Source organism: Choloepus didactylus, chromosome 14, assembly GCF_015220235.1.
Source record: "Choloepus didactylus isolate mChoDid1 chromosome 14, mChoDid1.pri, whole genome shotgun sequence".
Classification (NCBI taxonomy): Eukaryota; Metazoa; Chordata; class Mammalia; order Pilosa; family Megalonychidae; genus Choloepus; species Choloepus didactylus.
This window is the reverse complement of record NC_051320.1, coordinates 17,839,866-17,861,142: the sequence shown is the minus strand read 5'-3', so window position 1 is coordinate 17,861,142 and position 21,277 is coordinate 17,839,866. Positions and strand designations below refer to the sequence as shown.

Below are 21,277 nucleotides of genomic sequence, written 5' to 3'. Positions count from 1 at the left end.
TTGGGGCTCTTTATAGAACTTGTGGGGGAAAATGTCTAGCAGGCATTTGGATAGAAAGTTCTGGCACTCTGAAAAAATATAGGCTATTAAAGTCATGGAGAGGATCCAAGAAATTATTACATGTGTTGAAAACACTTGATTTAAAGCCACCCACTGAATCCATTTCCGTTATTATTGTTGGTAACCATGAGAACACAAAGACAGAATATATGGTTCTTTTAGAACACTAGTTTTCAGTGTTAGTACAATAAATGACCCACTTCGATGAATAGAATAGCAACATCCAAGGTCTCTTACCACCCCAACACTATGATTCTGTTCTTCTAAAATACCACAGCAAATCTGAAATCGCTTTTTAATGGTGCTAAACCAATGGTCTTAAAACACACTTTGCTGGAGTGTAAAATATATTTTAAGAAATGAAAGCCAGTTACCAGTTAAGTTACATGGCCCCAAGCATGCAGTGACTATGCTTATGGAAAAGAGAAACCAAGTAAAGACACTATCTACATTTACCTACTCTGATCCCAATTGGCTGCAAACAGCAGAAGGATCTTCCTGCCATAGTGATCGCGGCTTTCCAGCACTCCAGGGAATCCGTCAATCAGAGCCCTCTTAATGCCGGGATCATCCGCCTTGAAGTTTTTGAACATGTCCAGGTTTAGCTGGCGGTACTGGAAGTACTGGGCCAGGAGTCTAAAGGCATCTGCTTGGTGAAACTTTCTGGCTCGGAGAAATCTCAGAATGAAGGCATCATCTGTACGTAAAAACCCAATGTCAGGCCTGGTTATGATCATGTCCCTGACCTGCTGAATGTCCTGATGTAAAACATCTGGATTTTCATTCAGTTCCAGGCGTGCTTTCTCTATAGTCTCTGGGCTGAGTCCAGCCTGTAAGTGGGTCATCTTGGCCAAAGCTCCTTTCCAAGTGCTCAATTCCTGGTATCTTGAAAGAAAAGAGACTGGGCCCATTCACCTGAAGGTCTGCTGAGACTGTGGCGCATTCAACAGTTTCTTTACTGCCAGGCTGCTGCCAAAATAGACAAATCGAGGGTCTTCTTTCTGCTCCTGGAAAGTAGTAGGACATCCAACCCCTACGTGGTGGTTGCCATCCAAAAGAGAAGCAAAACTGAGGCCATTGCTTACTGCAAAACAAAGGCACACAAGAGAAACAAAACAGAGATGATACAAAGAAAGTCTGGATAAATTGCTTGGAGCTTAGATAGAAAAACAGTGTATTAGGCTGTGGTTTTGATTAGATCAGGTATTCAAAGAATAAGTGGTAAATTATCTTTAAAATGGGGTATTTAACATAACTTTTAAATTGACAACATGAATGCATAACATGCAAGTATTTTCAACATGTAAGGGAACATTTTAGTTATATTAACTAGTTAGCATAATAGGATATAGTTAGATTAGCAATTGATTTTTCTTGTATTAATTGCCCTAAGAAACAGTCAGTAGAGATGAAGAGCCTTCTCTGTTCCAGCATGCTTCATAGGGGCAGACACATGCCTAGATGTGGCAGAAAATTATGGCTGCTTTAATTTATTGCTTCCTGTTAGCCTCTTTTCTCAAACCGAAGTATCTTTCACAGAAATACCCTCCCCCACCTTTATTTTTTTAAGGCAGCCGTTTGCATCTTAACAGTAAAGGTTGCCCTACCTTAACCCCACAGGTAACTAATCACTCAAAGGAATCTTCCAAAGGTTGGGGGAGGGAGCAGACTTACGGAACAAAGCTTGATATTCAATAATCAAATTCAATAGCAATGAGAAAGCATGCTCATGTGTGGACCTTAAAAAACAGCCTTATTATTTGTATTTGTCACTCTTCTGCAAGGAAGGCAAATGCACTTAAAACACTTCTTTGGTTCCCTACGTAACCCAATATCCACACAGACTGAAAACCAGTCAATCGTATATGATTTTTCTATTGTCCTGAGATACAGTTTAGCTTATGAAATGATTGTTTTAATCCCCTGGGAACCATCTCTTGTGATTTCTACACCTATATAGTATCAAGAGACACACCCATATTATTTGAGTCTTTCTCATTTTAAATATGAATGCTTAAACTCTCTCAGACATATATTTGGTCTAACCTGGGAAAATCAGAAGAGATACTGGTTGAAATAAATGTGGAAACATTTTTTTTTTCCTAGCTTTCCTAGGTCACAGTATCTGCAATAAGAGACAGAATCCTCCATCTAATTATTATTGTTAGTGTTTCATCACATAAAATAACTTAAAAGACAACATAATTCTCCTATTTGGCTGAAGACTAGCAGTAATTTCTTAATGGAGACAATCAACTCACATGTCTGTGCTATATATTGCCTTTCAGATATGGGAGGAGGTAACAAACAGGTCCGGTAACTGGCATCCATTTTCAACATAACAGAAAAATAAAAATAATTTCACTTACAAAATGTTGGCTTTGTAAAGTATATTTTTATAGAAATGGCACTTAGCTCTGTAATATGTGAAAACAAGAAATAGAACAGAGTCTTGCTTCTCACTGATTTTTAGTACCTAGAATAGTAAAGGAAAACAGGACTATGAATTATAATCTTAGATTCCCAGGATTGGAAGAAGCTTAAAATCCACCTGATTCATTGCCCATCTCATGTTAAAATTCCCTTTCTAGTAGCCTCAGCACAAACTCTTCAAAGAGCTGCCTTGTTTGATGTCTTCCTCCTCCAACTCACCCCCACATCCACTGCAATCTATCCTTGACATTCTGCTGAAACTGCTTTTACCAATGTCCTTGATGACAGGAATCAACATATATTTAATATCTAAACCTAGACACTAGGGGACATTAATAATAACAATGCTGGAACAACATAAAACAGACATAAAACTGAGGCAGTTCCAAGCAAAGCCAGACAGACAGACACCCTACCAATGAATAACCTTTATGTTGCTACATCTAATTAATGACTTTCGGTACCCATTATGGGAGACATCTATTCAATATTTGACATTGACTACTTCATCCTTCTAAAAACTCTCTCTCACCCATTCTCCCATTCTTTTGTGACTCTAAATGTTCTTATTTTTCTCCTAGCATTTTGTCCATGCCCAGTCAGTCTTCTCTTTCCGGACTTATCACTTCAATGCTGGTGCTTTCCAGGACCATATTCCATGATTTGATTATCTATATGCAGAAAACTTCAGTCCATCTCTCTCTCTCCTGATCTTCAGGCTACACGTCCAACAGCCTACTGACTATCTCCACTTAGACGTCCCGTAAACATCACAAACTCAATATGTTCCAAATTCAACTAATCGTAGTGCCATACCCCAGAACTTCCATCTCTTAGTCTATGCCACCGTCTTCCTTGCAGTCCCCCATTCTAGAGGCCTGGGAATCGACCATTCTTTCACCCTCTCCCTCACCACCCAAATCCAGACAATCACTTCCACAACATTTCTTAAATCTGTCCACCTGTTTCCATTCCCATTTTTATGGTCTCTTTTCAGGCCACATCACCTCCCATCTGTTTACTCCTGCAATGTCCTCTGGCTGGTGCCTTGCTGCCAACCCTTTCCAATCTGTTCTCTGGATTGCAGTTGAAAGCTGCTCTGTCATTCCTTGATTAAAATCAATCAACAGTTTCCCATCGTCCTAGGATAAAGTATAAAACTATATACTATAGTTTCCAAGACTTTTCATCACGGGGTCTCTCTCTTTCTCTCTGGATTTGCCTCACCAGCTACGAAGCCACACTGAGCAATTGCTGCTGCTTCTTGCCTCTGTGGTCCTTGGCAAGAACTCCTCTTTCTGTCTAGAATGACCACTGTTTAAGTCATTTTACACTTCGGTATTCAGCCTGAAGGTCAACTTCTCCAAGAAACCTTGGCCTGACCTTCAGAGGCCAGATTCAGGGCCCCTCCTGTGTGTCCCTATGAAACCACATTACAGACAAGGAGTTCATCTGTGTATCTTCAAATGCGGTGCCTGGCACAAAGGGGGTTAGTGCCGTGAGCAGAGGGATTCCCTGTGATCGGTGCCATATCCTGGTTGCCTAGGACAGTGCCTGCCACACAGTAAGTTCTCAATAAATAGATGGAGAAAGATGAATAAACAAAGCCGTCAAGTATTTTTTGGAATGAGGGGATATTAACTGTTTCCTTTCTCTACCTGGCTACCTCCAGCACTGTTTTCCTTAAATGAGAAAGTTGCAGCAGACTTTTAATTTCATCTCTCAACTACAAATTCTTTTTGCCCTAGAAAAATGCTGCTTAGGCACACTATATTTTAGATCATTGCCTTCTTGAAGGCTGCTGGGTAATGTTCACAGTTCCAAGTCATGGAGCAAGGCATTAAGAGTGCAAGGCATAGCAACAGCTCATTCCTCCCACAGAAGATTTAAAGCTGCTGGGAGCAAGCTACTTACCTTACAGTTCAGGGAAATCAACAATGTTTCCAAGATAAATTATTACGGGTTCAAGGGGAGAGTTGAGATTGCATTTTTCATGGCCTGCTTCCACACATAGCTATGCCTTCAATCTATAATACCTGCAATAAATTTGCTTCTATCTGTATCTTTATTCTGCGCTCAGCATAGAGTAGAAGTTTCTGGAGAGAACATCCAAGCTAGGGTCACCAGGTTTCATACTTAGAATGAAATAGATATCCCCCATTAAAGCTATGTCCTTCATTTCAGAAGTCAGAATAGACTGTTACTTAAATAACAATTTCCAATGATAATACTTAAGGCACTGAGAACGCTGTGCTACCCAAGAATGTTCTCTAGGATGTAGCTTTTCAACTGAAGGGGGATCATGTAATCTTTTGTCTACATGAAGGACTTGGGTCTCTTTCAACTTTTCTGAATCGGTCAAGCAAGTATAAAAGAGCACATCAGACTTGTATTGCATGAAGAAGTGCGAGTGGTTTTCTGTCCTGGTGGTATTAATAATAATAATAGCTGTAATTTATTATTTTAGTTTAGCTGTGCTTATTCTGCATTAGGCATTTGCATAATCTCTTTTTATAAATTATAATATTTTTGCAGATTGAATTGGGTCCCCTCAAAAAGATATGTTCGAATCCGAACTCCCAGTCCCGTGAACGTGGCCTTATTTCGAATTAGCCTCTTTGTCCGTGTGATTAGTTAAGTTGAGGCCAAATGGGATCAGGGTGGGTCCTTATAAGAAAAGGAAATTTGGACACACAGATAGAGGGAGAGTGGAGAATGCCATTTGGAGATTCAGATAGACAAGGATGGGAGGGGAAGACCATGTGAACCCAGAGGCAGGTTAGAGTGAGGCGGCCACAAGCCAAGGACCTCCAAGGCATGCTGGTAACCCCCAGAAGCTAGCAAGAGGCAAGGGAGGGTTCCCCTCTACAGGTGTCAGAGGGAGCATGGCCCTGCCCACCTTGATTTCAGACTTCAGCCTCCATAACTGTGAGGCAATAAGCTTCTGTCGTTTTAAGCCATCTGATTTGTGGTCCTTTGTTACAGTAGTCCTAGCAAACCAAGACAAACATCTAATCCGGAGAACAGCTGTATTAAATGAGTGTTATCCCCATTTTTTCCAATGAAGAGACTGGGGCCCAGAGAGATTAATGACTTGCCCAAGGAACACAACTACTAAGAGGCAAAAACTGAATTCAAACCCAAGTAATCTTTTTCCAAACCCCATGCTCTTTACTATGATGCTATTCTGCTTCTAATATGTAGCAAAGGCATTCTCATATTTACTAATATTAGCTATGTGACTTTCAGCAGTTCACGTTTCCTCTCAGAACTCCACTTTCCTTCCTTAAAATCCTTTCCAGATTTTCTATTCTATGAGCCTGTCTTAATTTGCCAGGGCTGCTATGAAAAAATAACACACATTGTTTGGCTTAAACAACAGGAATTTATTGGCTCACAGTTTTGGAGGCTGGAAGCCCAAAATCAAGGTGTCATCAAGGCCATGCTTTCTCCAAAGTCTGCAGCTTTCCAGCAATCCTCCATCACATGGTAATCTGTCTTCTTGTGCCTCCTCCTTTGGTTTCATGCTTCTATGTCCAATTTCCTCTTTGTATAAAGACTTCAGCCATATTGGATTAAGGCCCACCCTCATTCACTTTGGCCACACCTTAACTGATAACATATTCAAAGATCCTATTTACATAAGAAAATTGGAGGTCTCATACTTCCCAATTTCAAAACTTGCTACTTATCCACAGTAATCAAGACAGTGCATTACTGGCATGAAGATAGACATGTAGACCAATGGAATAGAATTGCAAGTTCAGCAATAAACCCATATATCTATGGCAAACTGATTTTCACAAGGGTGCCAAGAACATTAATTAGGGAAAGAATGGCCTCTTCAACAAATTGTGCTTGGAAAACTGGACATTGACTTACAAAAGAATGAGTTTGGACCCATAACTCACACCACATACATAATTAACTTTAAATGGATCCAGGACCTAAACATAATATCTAAAACCATAAAACTTCTAGAAGAAGATATAGGGAGAACTTTCATTACTTGGATTTGGTAGTAATTTCTTAGCCCTGACAACAAAACCATGAGCAACAAAAGAAAAAATAGATAAAAGGGACTTGATCAAAATTAAAAACGTCTGTACATCAAAGGACACTATCAAGAAAGTGAAACAACAACTTTTAGAAAGGAGAAAAAATAATTGCTAACCAACTATCTGGTAAGGGTTTAATATCCAGAATACATAAAGAACTGCTACAACTCAACAACAGAAAACATATAACCCAATTTAAAAATGGGCAAAGGACTCAAAGATATATAAATGGCACATGAGAATATAAACATTATTATTGGTCATCAGAAATGCAAATCAAAACTGTGAGATACCACTTCACATCCAGTAGGAATGGCTATTATTTAAAAAACAGAAAATAATAAGTGTTGGTGAGAAATACCTATCCCTATACATGCTGGTGGCATTGTAAAATGGTGCTACCCCTGTGGAAATCCATTTGGTGCTTCCTCAGAAAATTGAAAATAGAATTACTACTTGACCCAGCAATCAAACTTCTTGGTATATACCCCAAAGAATTGAAAATAGGGATTCGAACAGTTATTTGTACACCAATATGTATGGCAGCATTATTCACACTAGCCAAGTGGAAGTAACCCAAATGACCATCAACAGATGAACGGATAAACAACATGTGATATTTACACACAATGGAATATTATTCACATACAAAAAGGAAGGAAGTTCTGATAAATATTACAACATATATGAAACTTGAAGACATCATGTTGGGTGAAAAAAGACACAAAAAGACAAATATTGTATGAAATAATTGGAAGAACCAAATTTCATAGAGACAGATAGTAGATATAGTTTATCAGGGGCCAGGAAGTTGGGAGGGGGTCAGGAAAAGAGAGTTATTGCCTTATAGGTGCAGAGTTTCTGTTTGAGGTGATAGAAAAGTTGGATATTGGTGATGGTAGCACAATATTATGAATGTAACTAATACTATTGAATTGTATACTTGGAAGTGGTTAAAAGGAGAAATTTTGAGTTGTATTTTTGTTACTACAATAAAAAGTTTAAAAAAAGTTTTTGAATAATTCAAGGTGAATGGTAAACAAAAAATAAAAGCTAAAAATACAAGACTTCTAGAATAAAAGTGTCTATCTTTGTGACCCTGTGGTAGACAAAGATTTATTAGACAGAACACATAGAGAACTAACCATAAAAGAGAAACATAATAAGTTAAACTTAAACAACAACAAAATAATATCTGCTTATCAAAAGTCACTATTAAGAAAAACAAAGGGCCCTATTTACAAATGGGCTCACACCCACAGGGCAGGAGTTAAGACTTGCGCATGTATTTTGTCAGGGACATCATTCAATGCACTCCAGAGCCTAGATATGCCCAATGGGTTACAGATTTTCTTATGTAGCCTAATACTGTCCCTTACAGATGTCTAGTTAATGTCTTGTCCTCACTTCTTCATTAGAAGATGGCTGTAGCTGTGTTAAAATCTGGCTGTCTATGCCTTTTCCAGCTGTCACTATTTTTCACTCTGCCTTTATGTATCTTCCTTTAGTAAAAATGACAGATCAAAGACACTGCCATTCTATTAGAAGGATTGATCCTTCAGCATGTCTCGTAAAACACCAAGCATGCCAGAGATTTGAAGTGTGCTTGATAACCACAAAGGACCTATTGGGCAGACTTGTGAGCACCAGGAACCATTGGCCCCACTGCTGGTTGGGTCCCAAATGATTCTGGATTCATTGATTGTTCCAAAAATATTAAGAGTGACCCAGCAGCACCCTCTTCGGAGGTCAAAGTAGAGGCTACCTCCCCCTCTAATCTGTGTCTTCCCTAATGGACTGGAAATTTAGATAGTGGCATTTTTTTTTATGAGGGGGAGGAAATAGGAGTCTCCATGCTGTATGATATTTGAAATCATGGCATCCATAGATTCCAAACTTATGCTTCATCTCAAGTTTGCATTAGAAAAATCAATGTGCATATTTCTTCATGCAGAATTCAGCCACAGGAAGTGTTTTGCACACATGCACACCCACAAACATACACCTTAGTCTTTAGGGATCTAGCAGAATTGGTGGGAAAATACTTTTAGAAAGTATAGCACTTCAAATGAAATCTATTTGGGTTGTTTTATAATCTATTTCTCTCATTTGTTTCATGATCATCTTAAGAAACACACATTAAAATAATGGGAGGCAATCACATAATAGCAGGGTCTTGCCTACACATATGAATGGGTGTATATGTATTATTTCAAAACATTCTACTCAATTATCTTTTTTATGGTTACGGTAATCCTGCAGGGTAGGTAGAAGAAAGATAATTCCTTGGGAAATGCTGAAGATCATGCGAAATAATGCAGGCAAAAATGTTTTGGAAATGAAAAGCTCCTTTTTATATCAACTGTAATATTTTTGTTGATATCAAAATTATGTTGCCTCGAGGTAAATAAAGGGATATTGAGGTGTAGAACAGCTAAGTGAGTTGCTTAATGTCAGACAATGAGTTAGTGTTAAAGTTGGAAAAAACCAACATTTGTTAGGTACTTATGTGCCAAGGGCTTTGGTATTATATGATTTATTCTCCACAACAACCTTTAAAATTAGGTCATTATTCTGCCTATTAATTAGGCAAAAGGAAATATCTGAGATTTGGATTAATTAAGTACATGTTCTATGACTGCCCTGCCTTCTCCAACCGGTGCCCGTCACTCACATGTGTGCACACACACACACACACACACACACACAAGCACATGCCCACAGCTCAGCACTCCTAAGGCAGATAGCTTAAGGGATATTATAAAACTGACCAAATTTGGGGAGGAGAGGGTATATTATTGTCACAGTCAGAAAGATAAAAATCTATGAAACCTAAGTATTGTTTGAAATATAAGAACATTGATAACTAGTGAGCAAGGCCACAAAGTTGTATGGCTCCTTGGTGTTTTTGGTAAAACAAAGAACAATTTTAAGTACATATAAGTTTAAATTAATACAGATATAAAATGAAAACTATTCTCACCTGTTTTATAGGATTCTCTTTCAAGAAAAGTATGGAAAATGAATCTCAGTGATAAAACTCCCCACATGAAAGTATAACCAACTACCTCATCCAACAGTAAGGGTGAAAGTTGTTTCCAGACTTTACATATACATTGAATTAGGTAACCCTTATAGCTCTTCACCTTTCTAAAACCTTGCCTCAAATTTTTAAACTGAATATACCTTCCCCCAAGAATGTCAAAAGGAATTTTTGTACTGAACAAAATAAAAATAGATGCTGCTGATACATCTAGACTAAAACTGAAAATCACAGCAAGAAAAAAATCTTTTTTTTTTAAAGTATAACTTTATTTGAAATATTTCCTGAAAGATTGTATGCTTCCTTTCTGACAGTGGAGTCCACATTTAAATCTCAGTGGTTGGTTAATTCTAACATTGTTTGGTGCTGACCAGAAGGGAGTCTGTTTTCCAACTGACCAATTTTCAAATTGACCATCAGTATTTGCAGGTCTTCTGAGTAAGCACTTCCATTGATTTCCTATCAAATGTTACCAACATGCAGATATGAACCATCTGTCCTGGGGGCCAGGGGAGGGGTGGGTTGTAGGGTAGTCTGGGAGAATAAAGAGACCTTTAATCATCTGAAAGTGTATAGCGACCGGACTCGAGCCACCAGCTTGCAGTCAACCTTCTGTTACCTTTAGCTCAAGCCTTGCTCAAGACTTACCCTTGCAACATAAATATTCACTGTGTAGATTCCCTTTGCTCTTTTTAAAATAGCAACCAAGCATACAGTCATGTGCTCCCATTGGCTCCTGCTTTTAAGAAAGGTTAAAAAGTAAATGAGAATGGATTCCATCAGAGTAGAGACACTGAGAATTTCTTCCCAAAATAGAAGTCAGATCAGAATTAGAATAACTGGGACTCAGGTGAAGCAGATCCATCTAATAGAGGATTGCGTCCCGAGTTATAGAACAATCTGTAAGGCTTTCATTCTTTTTAGTTTGCTTTTAGAGGGATAACGCAAGAAGTTAAAGGGAAAGCCAACTTCTAGGGATTTTTTTCATGGGATTTTTCTGCTGCTTCAGTGTGTTAGGTTGAAAAGTTTTTAATTGAAGCAACGTTTTACCTTATATCTCACTGTCTGTTGAATAAAGAGAGTCTATAGAGGAAAACTACTTATTGAAATAAAGACAAATAAAACTGGAAGGTTTTCCATGCCATCTAAATTATCCCCGTAAGAAGTCGTTGGGAGCCAATTACCCCACATTTTAACAACAGATTAACTGTGCTTAGGAGTAGTGATGGGAGAAGGGGAAAAAATGAAACTTGACCCTCCTTTCTTTAAAGGTAGAGGGTGTTTTTGTAAGAAAGGGAAGGGCTCTTTCTTTCTCTGAGGAAGGAGATCTGGAAATGTGTGAGGAGAGGGTCTACCCAGTGATGGTCGTTAAACCCACTCGCTCCCTTTTCCACTCTGTTTTTTCCCAGCACATCCACGTGACTAGGACCGTTCTTCCGGGGTGATTGGGCAGACAGTGGCAGCAGGAATCAGACTTAAGAAAACCGCGAGGTGAGAGCAAAAGTCTGCTTGTGGGATTGTGGAAGGAGAGGGGCTGTTGCATAACCTCGCTCCCCATTTGGAGTTACTGTTTCTGAACTCTTACTGCTTCAGAACTTGGAGTGGTTTCTGTTCTGCTTTAATGGGAGTGCCATTATTTAATAATCAGACATAAAGGTGGGGATGCCAAAAAAGAAGAAAACTGTTCTTTGTCCTTGCTTTTCTAAGTGAAGTCCGTAGATCAGCAGCATCAGCTTTACCTGGGAGCTTGCTAGAAATGCAGAGCCCATCTCAGGACTCACCCAAGGCTACTGAATGAGTAACAGAATCCTCGAGCAATTTATGTGCACATTAATGTTTGAGAAGCACTGGTCTAGGGGATATGTAATGAATCAAAGATGTTGAGAAGGGAGATTAATTGCCCCTGAGGGCAGAGTTCACACTGTCTGTGGACAGCTGTAATGCATTGTCCAAGAGGAGAGTAAAAGCACTCAAAGTATTCATTTCTCTTGGGGCAATCATACTCAACATAGCTCATCATATCACCCCACACACACACCTGTTCTCAGAGATTCCAACAGGCTGTATTTATCAATAAAACAGAAGGAAGAAGGAAGGAAAGGAGGGAACAAGAGAAGGTAAGCAAGAGAGGAAAAGAAGGAGGAAGAGAAAAAGGTGAAGAGAAAAATCTCACATTTTTTTTTTGTTTAGTTTGTTTTCTTTTGACCTTACATCAGACTAGAGGCCTTTTACTTATAGAACCTGTGAACTGAGCCCCTCATCTGCCTTTTCCAGGCCCAAGTTCACTCCAACTTCCTCCGAGACTACAAAATAGTGAACACTGAATAAGCTGTGTACTGGACACACATAAATTTATGGAACTTCACTGCAGACATTAGAGCAATAAAAGAAGCTGAATTGAAGTGATGCTATTCTAAGGAGCAAAGTTGGAGAAGGTGGTCTTTAGTGGTCTGTGGAATATCTAGAAATTAGAGATTTAGCTAAAAGGGTCTAAGATACAAGAGCAGATCATCTCAAATATATATGGGGAAATTTCTGCTGCCTCTGAACTCAAGGTGAATGCTCATAGAAATTTAGCCTATCACACAGGAAACTTTCTCTGATGCTCCCTTTCACACAGTAACAAGTCCATAATGAGAAAAACATATCTGATCAGAGAAAAAATGACAAAGGGATGTGGGAGGCAGCAGAGGTTTTTTTTGAAAAAAAAAGTTAACGATCTTTTCAAAATAAATGAAAGGTTTTGTTGTAGGGTGGAAAAGTTACCAGTTGATTTCCATATCCATAAGAATCAAACAAAAGAACAGAAACTTCCCTTAAAACTTAGATTGGAAATTAAGCATGATTTTCCCTAAAGAAACAAAACACCCGGGGCTGAAGTTAAGGGGTTGCAAATTTGTAGTAATTCACACTGTGTAGACCTTTTTCTGAAACCACTTTATTCCAGTGAAATCTAGATAAAATGAACAAAACACAAATAATAAAAATTTAGAAGAAGGATGTAATGGGGTGGGGGAAAGAGCTCTCTTGGTGATATCGAAGGGACATTTCTGGGCTTATTGCATGTAGCCACATTTTGTATTTTATATTCCCCTTCTGCTCTGGTACTACCTCTGAGTCACTCTGTAACAGCAACAACAGGGAAGATGCAAGCCAGCCTGAATCTATTTACTGAGGATGGCTGTGCTGTAAGGGAGTGAGTAAAGTCGTCACACAGACTTCTCAGCGATAATAAGAGTATCTCATAATGCCTGCAAAACAGAGCAGACACCACTAGTTGTGGAGAATTCAGGATTTCACCTTTTAGAAAATGAATGTACACAAAGGACCTTCCGATTTTATATGAAAAGGATGTGTCCCTCCATGTACGTGTCCACAAATGTGTATGATCTCTGCTAGAAAATGCTGTTTTCTGTTCACTTTGAAATCCATAATAAAATTGAGAAAGTGCTGTTATTCAAAATACTAAAGATATTAATAGATAAAACATGAATAAGGAAACCAGGATTCTGCCACTATATCAAAAGTAATAAGCTCAGCACGGTATTCCAGCCACGGAAAGGCATAGCTTCTGAAACAGATGCCTGTAAATCTTACCAAAGCAGCATTGTTTTGAAATTTCCCAGCCTCAGGAAATTGTATTAAGCACAGGAAGAAATAGTATTGGAGGCACTGGATTCCTGGCCTAAGTTTCTGATAGAAGAAGCTAGAATTGGCATTACAAATACTTTTTAAAATTGTCTGGACTGAACCATTCCTTGCAGACAGTTAAGGGAGTTTTTAAAATGTGTTGCTCAGGCATAAAAGAGGTCTTATTTACTGTAAATATCTTTACTTACTGTGGACCCAAAAGTGGTATTTGAATGATGGAACTTTCTTCTTTTCTAAAATCCATTCCCCTGAATTTTTTTTTTTTACTTGTTTTCTTGATTCTAGTTCAAAAGTGAGTGAATTTTAGAGGCAGATGGAATTATGCCTCTATTTATGTCATAAGTAGCAGTAAGTAACTTTTGACATAATGCTGCTATTCCTCATTTAATAAGACTATTGGGTGTGAATTCTCTCTCAAGACTTCTTCCTGAAGATACCATTTGCAACTAGTCTTTATTCTATAAAATACTTCTAATGATGAGCAAGCTGGTTTAGAGGAAATGTGATTCACTGTCTTTAAAGAGACAGAGTAAATGCACCGGGGCAATTTTTAAATGCACCTTTTCTGTGTTCCAGTTTTAATTTGCTTGTTAGATGTGACCTGGCATTATTCCCACCTGAAAATATGGTCCCACATCTTATTTTTAATTATGATGTTGATTTTATGAAAAACAATTTGCCAAAAAATATAAAAACCCACTATTTTGTTGCTCAGTGAAAACTGATTAAGCGAGCACCCACCAAAAATTTTTGTTTATTATGGTCTCAGGAACCATTTTCTGATGTTTATTAGTTCTTATAAAACAGATGATCCTAGCCATCAAATAGATGCTATGAGTTGGATTTGGACTAAAGTTGAAATTAATCAAGAATTTGAAAGATGTTCCAACTTTCCATCAGCTGAGATAGAAGATGATTGCACTCTAAAAGCAGAGCATGGCAGAATACAGTTACATGAAATGCCTCTTCAATTTTTGCACTCTATTACCCTTTATGATTATAGAAAAATGGTGTTACAGCCTGATTACTGAGAAAGCACACAAAGATCTCGCTTTCCAAATCCCAGCCAGTCCTTGCCTAGTCATGAACAAAGCCAGGCCATCTGCTCTGAATATCATTACTACTTTGGCCATTTGGACAAGGGATCTATCTCCTTTGCTTCAAAGAGAGGTTTAAATTTGAAAATTGAAATGAAATAAGTAGATGGGAAGAGATTTTGAAAAAAACAGCACTTCCCAATGCAAACCACATTTAAGTTTTTATCATCACCATCTAATGTTTATGCTGGCTGCAGAGCAAGCCTTTGAGGTACCCAATCTACAAAACATTTCCGTAGAAAAACTTAATTCCAGAGTTTCTGCAGTAAATGCTTAAGAAGTAAAACCGGCATGTGGGTGAATGTGAGTCATCAGCCACCCCCACCCCCTTCCCCAGTGATGCTCCACTAGAAAACCAGAAACATGGATTGAGTTTATATTTATAGTTTACCCCTATAACGCGAGGCCCCAGGCTATTCAACCCCCTCCTCGAACTAAACAACCCCTAATCTGCTGAAAAGCAGCTGGCTAACTGCTGGTCTCTGGCAAGTGCCCCATCTGTCCCCCTTGCCGGGGTCTTTCCCTCCTGCCTATACTTTTCCCTTAAGCAGGCGTCTCTCTTTGTTTTTAGAGGTGTCTTTCACCTGAACTTTTCCACCTATGCCTGAAAACTTGGGCTCCTTTCCTCTACCCTGCGAAACTGGGCTTTGTCTAAGGGACAAGACCCAGTTGTTTTGACTGTAGTTACGGCGCTGGTGATGGTGGAGATCATGACGGTGATGGTGGAAATGGGGGTGCTGATGGTCTAAGGGAGGGCAGGCATTGCGGGCGCCGGGAGGGGGAGGATGGACGACGGAGGCGGTGGCGCGTGGGGTGCGAGAGGAATGGAGTGCGGAGGGATTGCAGATGGGAGCTGTCCACGCACCCAGTGCTGAAACGGAGCAGCCATGGCCTCGCAAGAGCAGGGGAAAGCGGGGAGAAAAAAGGCAACAAATACCTTCACACGGCCGCCCAGCATGGCTTTGAGGATGTGTTTCTGCAGGTGTCCTCGCTGCTGAGCTGGGTGGGCGAGATCCCCTATTCTGGCAGGTTCGAGCTTAGATTTCTCTAGAAAGCTGTGAATGAAAGCCCCGGCTCCACGGGGCTGTGATTTTGGTAGGAGGCGTGTGCGCCCGAGACTCTGTCCTTCTATACCGAGCCTGGCTTTCCCCTGGGTCCTAAATGCCTCGGCACCGTTCCTCTCCTCCGTTCCGTCAAGGCAGTGCCAAGAATTATTGTAATTTTGCAACATCTGGGACAGAAAGTACCGGAACCATCACTTCCCCTACAACCTTAAAAACAGATTTGTTTTTTTCCAAATAGATTAATGCAAGCTCTGAAGCAGACCCATGTGTGTATGTACGTGTCTGTGTGTAAATTTAACAGATGAGAAAGGAAGTATCATAGACTTATGGGGAAAAGGATGGATCATTTTATTAACAAATGGTGTAAAGAAAGTGAATTATTTGGAAAAGACTCAAATTACAGCCTCATTACGCACTGTACGCTAAAATAAATTCCACATAGATTAAAGAGCTAAATTAAAAAAAAAAAAACTAGAAAAACATAAATATTCTACTGATCTCAAGATAGGAAAGATTTTCTAAGCACAAGAGGAATAAAAGAAATCACAAAGAAAAAGATTGATAATTTGAGTACATAAAAGTACTTCTGAATTCTAAAATATCACAACACAATGCAAATATAAATCACTGTTTGGGAGAAAATGGCAGCAAATATATGTTTCACAAATAAAATATCTCATAAATCAAAAGAAAAACACTAACAACCTAATTTTAAAACGAGGAAGAGCAAATGAAGAATTCACAGAAGAAAGGTGAATACACAATAAACATTTTTTTAAAATCAACCTCACCGGTAAACAGAAATGTGGTTTAAACTATCACTGAGGTACAGCTTTGGCTAAGGTTCTAAATCTACAAAATACCTCATATTGTTGAGAAAATGGTGAGAAATTTCAACCTTTCTATAAATCTCTTTACAACATCATCAAGTGTCTTAAAACATACATATATTTGGACCAAATAATTCCACTTCTAGCACCTTATGCTGAGGCTATACTGTAATCAGATATTCAAACAAAGATTTATATACATATATTTCATTGATAGTCATAAAATTGTCAAAAACAATAAAAGCATTAAAGTTTTCTGTATATAATCTGTAACATTTGCAGCTATTAAAGGCAAATGGCAAATGAAATAAAGCAAGTATTTTCCCCCAGTCATCAAGCTAGTGTGATCATAAGCTTGCATGATAAGATTATAAGATACCTTTGATTTTTACCAAATTGGATGATTTGATTTTCCTCTTTGTCCAGATTTTCCACATTTACTATAAAAACTTATGAAATATATTAAAGCACTAATTCTGGCATATATTTTACAGACTTTAAAGTTGTCAGGATTCTCCCAACTCTGACATAGCGTTATATATTTATTTGCTTTTTTTTTTTTTTTTTTTTTTTTTTTTGTCTCTTTCCCATAAGAGTGTAAGCACCACAAGGGCAGAGAATTTGTCTGTCCTGTTCTCTACTACATCCTAAGCATCTAAAAATGTGCCTGGAATATCATAAGTGCTCAGTAAATATTTGTTGGATGGAAGATTGAAATAATGAATTAATTAATTAATGAAATAATACCCCCATTCAGATGCATTTTAAAATATTTTATGAAGTTATAAACTCCATGTAGAAATTTATCAAAAAAAAAAAAAGGCATAGAACATGCAAATGATCTGAGGTTGCTGCTGAGTTTTGATCACATAAATTCAATTAAGAGGGTAGCTTCAAAAGTATAGTGAATCATGCACATGGGTTCAAAGTGGCAAAAGTGTGCATTTTTATTAAAAGAAAAAAGTTTTCTCCAATTAATTTGCACCCAAATACTCTTCATTTCTTCTTGATCATGATCCCTTTAAAAATTGTGTATATGCTTCTTTCTTCTGAGATGTTAATGTTAATTATTCTGTCTATTCCTCCTTTCCTCTATTTTATCCCCATTTTCTACTTATGAAGCAAGATACAAGTATTTTAGAAAGCTATGATTTTAAAATCCCTTTTTGAAGTTTAAAATGAAGTTGAATACTTTTGCTCAGTTGGTGTTCCTTTTCAGTTCTTCTTCACTACTGATAATGACTTCTGATTGACATCGGTGATAACCTAGCAGAGTTTTATCTGCCTTGCCTAAACTGTGAGATAGGGGAGAAAATCATATCTATATATACTCTCCTTCCTGAAATGCCTTTGAGAGGAAAATTACTCCCACTTATAGGAGGCTGAGTCATAGACCCAGGGAACTCCTGCCTGATTCTTTGATGAGGTCAACAAAGGTAGAGAGTGTAACCACCAAAACAACTGTCTGCCTGAATACTGTCTTACATCCTGAAAGTTTTAAAAACAATTTTAAAATTTGCTTGCACTGACCAGAGAAGGAATATTACTTTCTTTTTGTTTAAGTAAGTTATTGTTATGGATTATTGCAACAGATATACTTGATATATTAAAAAACTTACTTCTTCCCAAGTGCCAGTGAAAGTGTACCATCCTGAGTATTATCTCTGTATTTGTTCATAATCTTATCTTTTTATGTTGTTTAACATTCCTATGTAAGAACAGCAGCCTTTCCTGAGTACATGTGTTTTCACTGTGTTGGTCTGTCATTTTGTTTCCTGGGACTCGGAATGTCTTTGTGCAAATCTTTTGCCTGGTGATGCAAACCAGAAGCTTCTGGGAGGGGAGGAGGGAAAATAGGGCTTTGCTCCATCTAGCCACACAGGGACAATTTGAGGAAGTCTCTACCATCTGAAAAACTGCAAATTTCCACAGCAGGGGAGAGTAATACTTACATCAATAGCCTTGATGTAAGACGCTTCATTTCTGCTCACAGCCCATTGGCCAGAACAAGTCACATGGCCCAGCCTATATACAAGGGGGCTGGGAAATGCGGGCAAGCATGTGGATATTTGATGGGCAGTAAGTGTTCTGCCCAATCTGCCCTTCTGGTTATCAGAATATCTTAGCTCCCTCCTTCATGCACATAGAACACACTCAATATTCCTTTCGTCACTACATCCAGTTTCTAGTTCCATATCTCTAGGTGTTATGCAGTTGTTTGATCTCCACATAATATCCAGATGCAGATCCACTTATTCTGGTGATGTATACGTGAAAAATGCAAGTTATCTGCAACCCTCTTGCCCAAAACAAACCAATATACATTTTATCCGTGGAAGATGACAGGGTAACACTAAACACTTCTCTTCAGAAAGGGGAGAATGAGAGAGACCTGGCAGTCCATGAGCCTAGCAATTCTGAAGTCCTCAGCCAGGGCTAAGGCAGTTTCTTTGACTGGGTCCTGGGAGAAGTTTCCTTTTCCTTTGTTCTCCCTGACTGGGAGACTCTTGCTTTTTTCCATTATATTCCACATCCAAAATGGGAATTCTGGAATATACCTTCAGTTTAATTTGTGTTTCCAATTTGAGCTTCAATTTCAGTTTTACTTGGGTCACAGCAATCATCCAGTTCTTTGAGTGGCAGTATGCAGAAGCAGAACTAAGAAATCATACAAAACATATAGTTAAGCATTTACAAACTCAAGCATTTATTTCCCCCAAAAGGCTAAGTGGTTAAACAAGCTATAAAGAAGAGATAGTGTTTGACAAACTGAATCCAGTTGGTCAGTCTTTCTCTGTTTGACCATCACCAGGTGTCTTCTGTTCATGGGTATTTCAATGTTTCTTGGAAAGGTCCAGGGAGCTGAAGACATGAGTTACTCCTTAAGTGACTCGGTGATGTGTGGCAGGGCAGGTGTTTTTATACCAGCTGAGACCTAGAGGTTGTTAATATATCTCACATTCTACTGGTTTAGTTACAATATTCAGAGTTACATCATTACCCTTAAATGTTTCTAAGATCACCTGGGGACAAGGGACCAGCCATATGCTTATCAGAGTAACCCTTTGATAAATTTCCTTTGGAGTGGGGAAAAAAAATTTAAGATCAAATTCAGTTCAATCTAACCCCATTTCCCATATAAGACAAGTTACAAGCAAGTGGTTACAAGCAAACAAGATGAAGCCTCCTTCACAATATTTTGAAATATATGTATCTAAACTTCCTTGGGAATGCACAGTATTTCAGCCCACTCCCTGATTGGGGGTCTAATGATTATTTTAATTCTGTTCAGGTCACATGGTTTTTTTCTCCACATCCCCTCATCCGCAGTATGCTTGGAAGTATAACTTTCTGAAAACCTTACACATGCATTATCTATTTGGTTCAATAAGTTTCATGCTCCAGTAACCTCACCATAGTTCTTTGGAGACATAGATCTCAGATCTGCTACATTTGTTTGCCTTTTCCCCTCCATACTCTCTCAATTTATTTGGGGGTGATAGCTTGAGTCTCTCTGGAGTAGTAAGCAGTAAGGACAGAATCTTTATTTGATATTTTTCTTGAGACTTTTTAAACCATTGAAAGATTTTAAGCAGCTGTGAAGACCATACCCTTAATGTAATTCTTGCCCCAAATTTTGCTCTCAGTGGACTTTTCTTCAGATATTCTCTCAATTGTTTTCCCTTTCTTTGACAGCAAAAAATCAGTTGGCTTTTCCAACATGGCAAGGTCTTGGATTTCTGGAATCCCTCTATATCCGTTTATTCCTTTTTACAAAGCCAGTCATCTTTCTTTCTTTACAGTCTTGCAAAATGCAGCAAATAATAACCAAGACAAACTACTGACATTTTGTTTTTTACCTACTTCCCCTGGAAATGTGAATTAATACAGATGACACCTTTATCAAATGTTATACCCTTGAATAACAGAGATTTTTATCTTTCCAACCTTCAATATCATCTTTCTATCCACATATCACCAACCACTAAGTCAACACCACAATTTATTTTTTTTAATACAGTACTTCACTTTCTAGGAGATGATGGTCTATGCTTCAATAATAAATAAACCCAGGAGCTCAGAGGCTTAATACAACAAAGGTTTATTTCTCATGCTAGATGTTCAGCACTAGTCATCAGGGAGAAAGAAGGGTTGTGCTCTCAAGTTAGTGCTTTAGTGTCCTGACTGCTAAAACAAATGTCATGCATTGGGTTGGCTTAAATAATGAGAATTAACTGGCTCATGGTTTTGAGGCTAGGAGAAGTCCAAAATCATGACATATCAAGGCATTGCTTTTTCCCTGAATACTATGGTGTTCTGGGACTGGCTGCCAGTGTCTCTTGGTCCTTAGCTTTTCTATCACATGGCAATGCACATGGTGGCCTCTCCTGGCTTCTCCTTTCTCTTTCAAGTTCCACTGACATCCGACTTCTGGCTGTCCCCTGTATCTTTCTCCTCTGAGGCCTTCTCTATAATGACTCCAGTAATAGGATTAAGGCCCATCCTGATTCAGTTGGCCCATAACTTAACTGAAGTCACCTCATCAAAAGGTCTTATTTACAAGGATTCATTCGCACTGGAATGGATTAAGTTTAAGAACATGTTTTTCTGGGGTTTATAGCTCCAAGCCACCGCAATTAGACTTACAAAAGTTCAGCACTTGGAAAGCCAATACTCTTAACCTCTGTACTTCTCAGGAAATGCAGGACCTGAGAATTCACACCTACTCTATTCCCTGCATCTAAAAGTTACACATTTCACTTCTAGTTATCACCTATTAACTAAAATAGGTCATTTGGCCCTACCTGACTTCACAGGGCCAAGAAAAATGGAGCTATTTGATGTGCTGTAGAATTTAAAGGGTAAGTGCAAATTTTAGCTCCTTTCTGTGCTTGAGACACTAAAAGTAAAGAGCCAATAACATGCCATTAAATGCTGATACTCATCCCAGAAGATCTTTGTGTAGCATCAAATAGCAGGAAGAGCTCAAGATGGGCAAGTCTCCATAGTAAGGAAGAGTAAAGTAGTTGGACCTGCAGTA

General features: G+C 38.6%; 1 protein-coding gene across 2 annotated transcripts in view; it reads right to left on the bottom strand.

Moving 5' to 3' along the window:
* The window catches only part of CLVS1 (clavesin 1), a 199,282-nt gene extending 183,866 nt beyond the window's left edge, over positions 1-15,416 (bottom strand). The window contains exons 1-2 of one of the 2 annotated variants that reach the window (XM_037803591.1): positions 15,280-15,416; positions 517-1,144 (exon numbers count right to left, since the gene is read on the bottom strand). In XM_037803591.1, the coding sequence (XP_037659519.1) occupies positions 517-971 (455 nt within the window). In that variant the 5' untranslated portion in view covers positions 972-1,144; positions 15,280-15,416. Of the gene's footprint in view, positions 1-516; positions 1,145-2,321; positions 2,351-15,279 lie in introns of those variants that run through there. The other variant, XM_037803592.1, reaches the window with a different exon arrangement.
* Between the last annotated feature and the right edge of the window lie 5,861 nt (positions 15,417-21,277).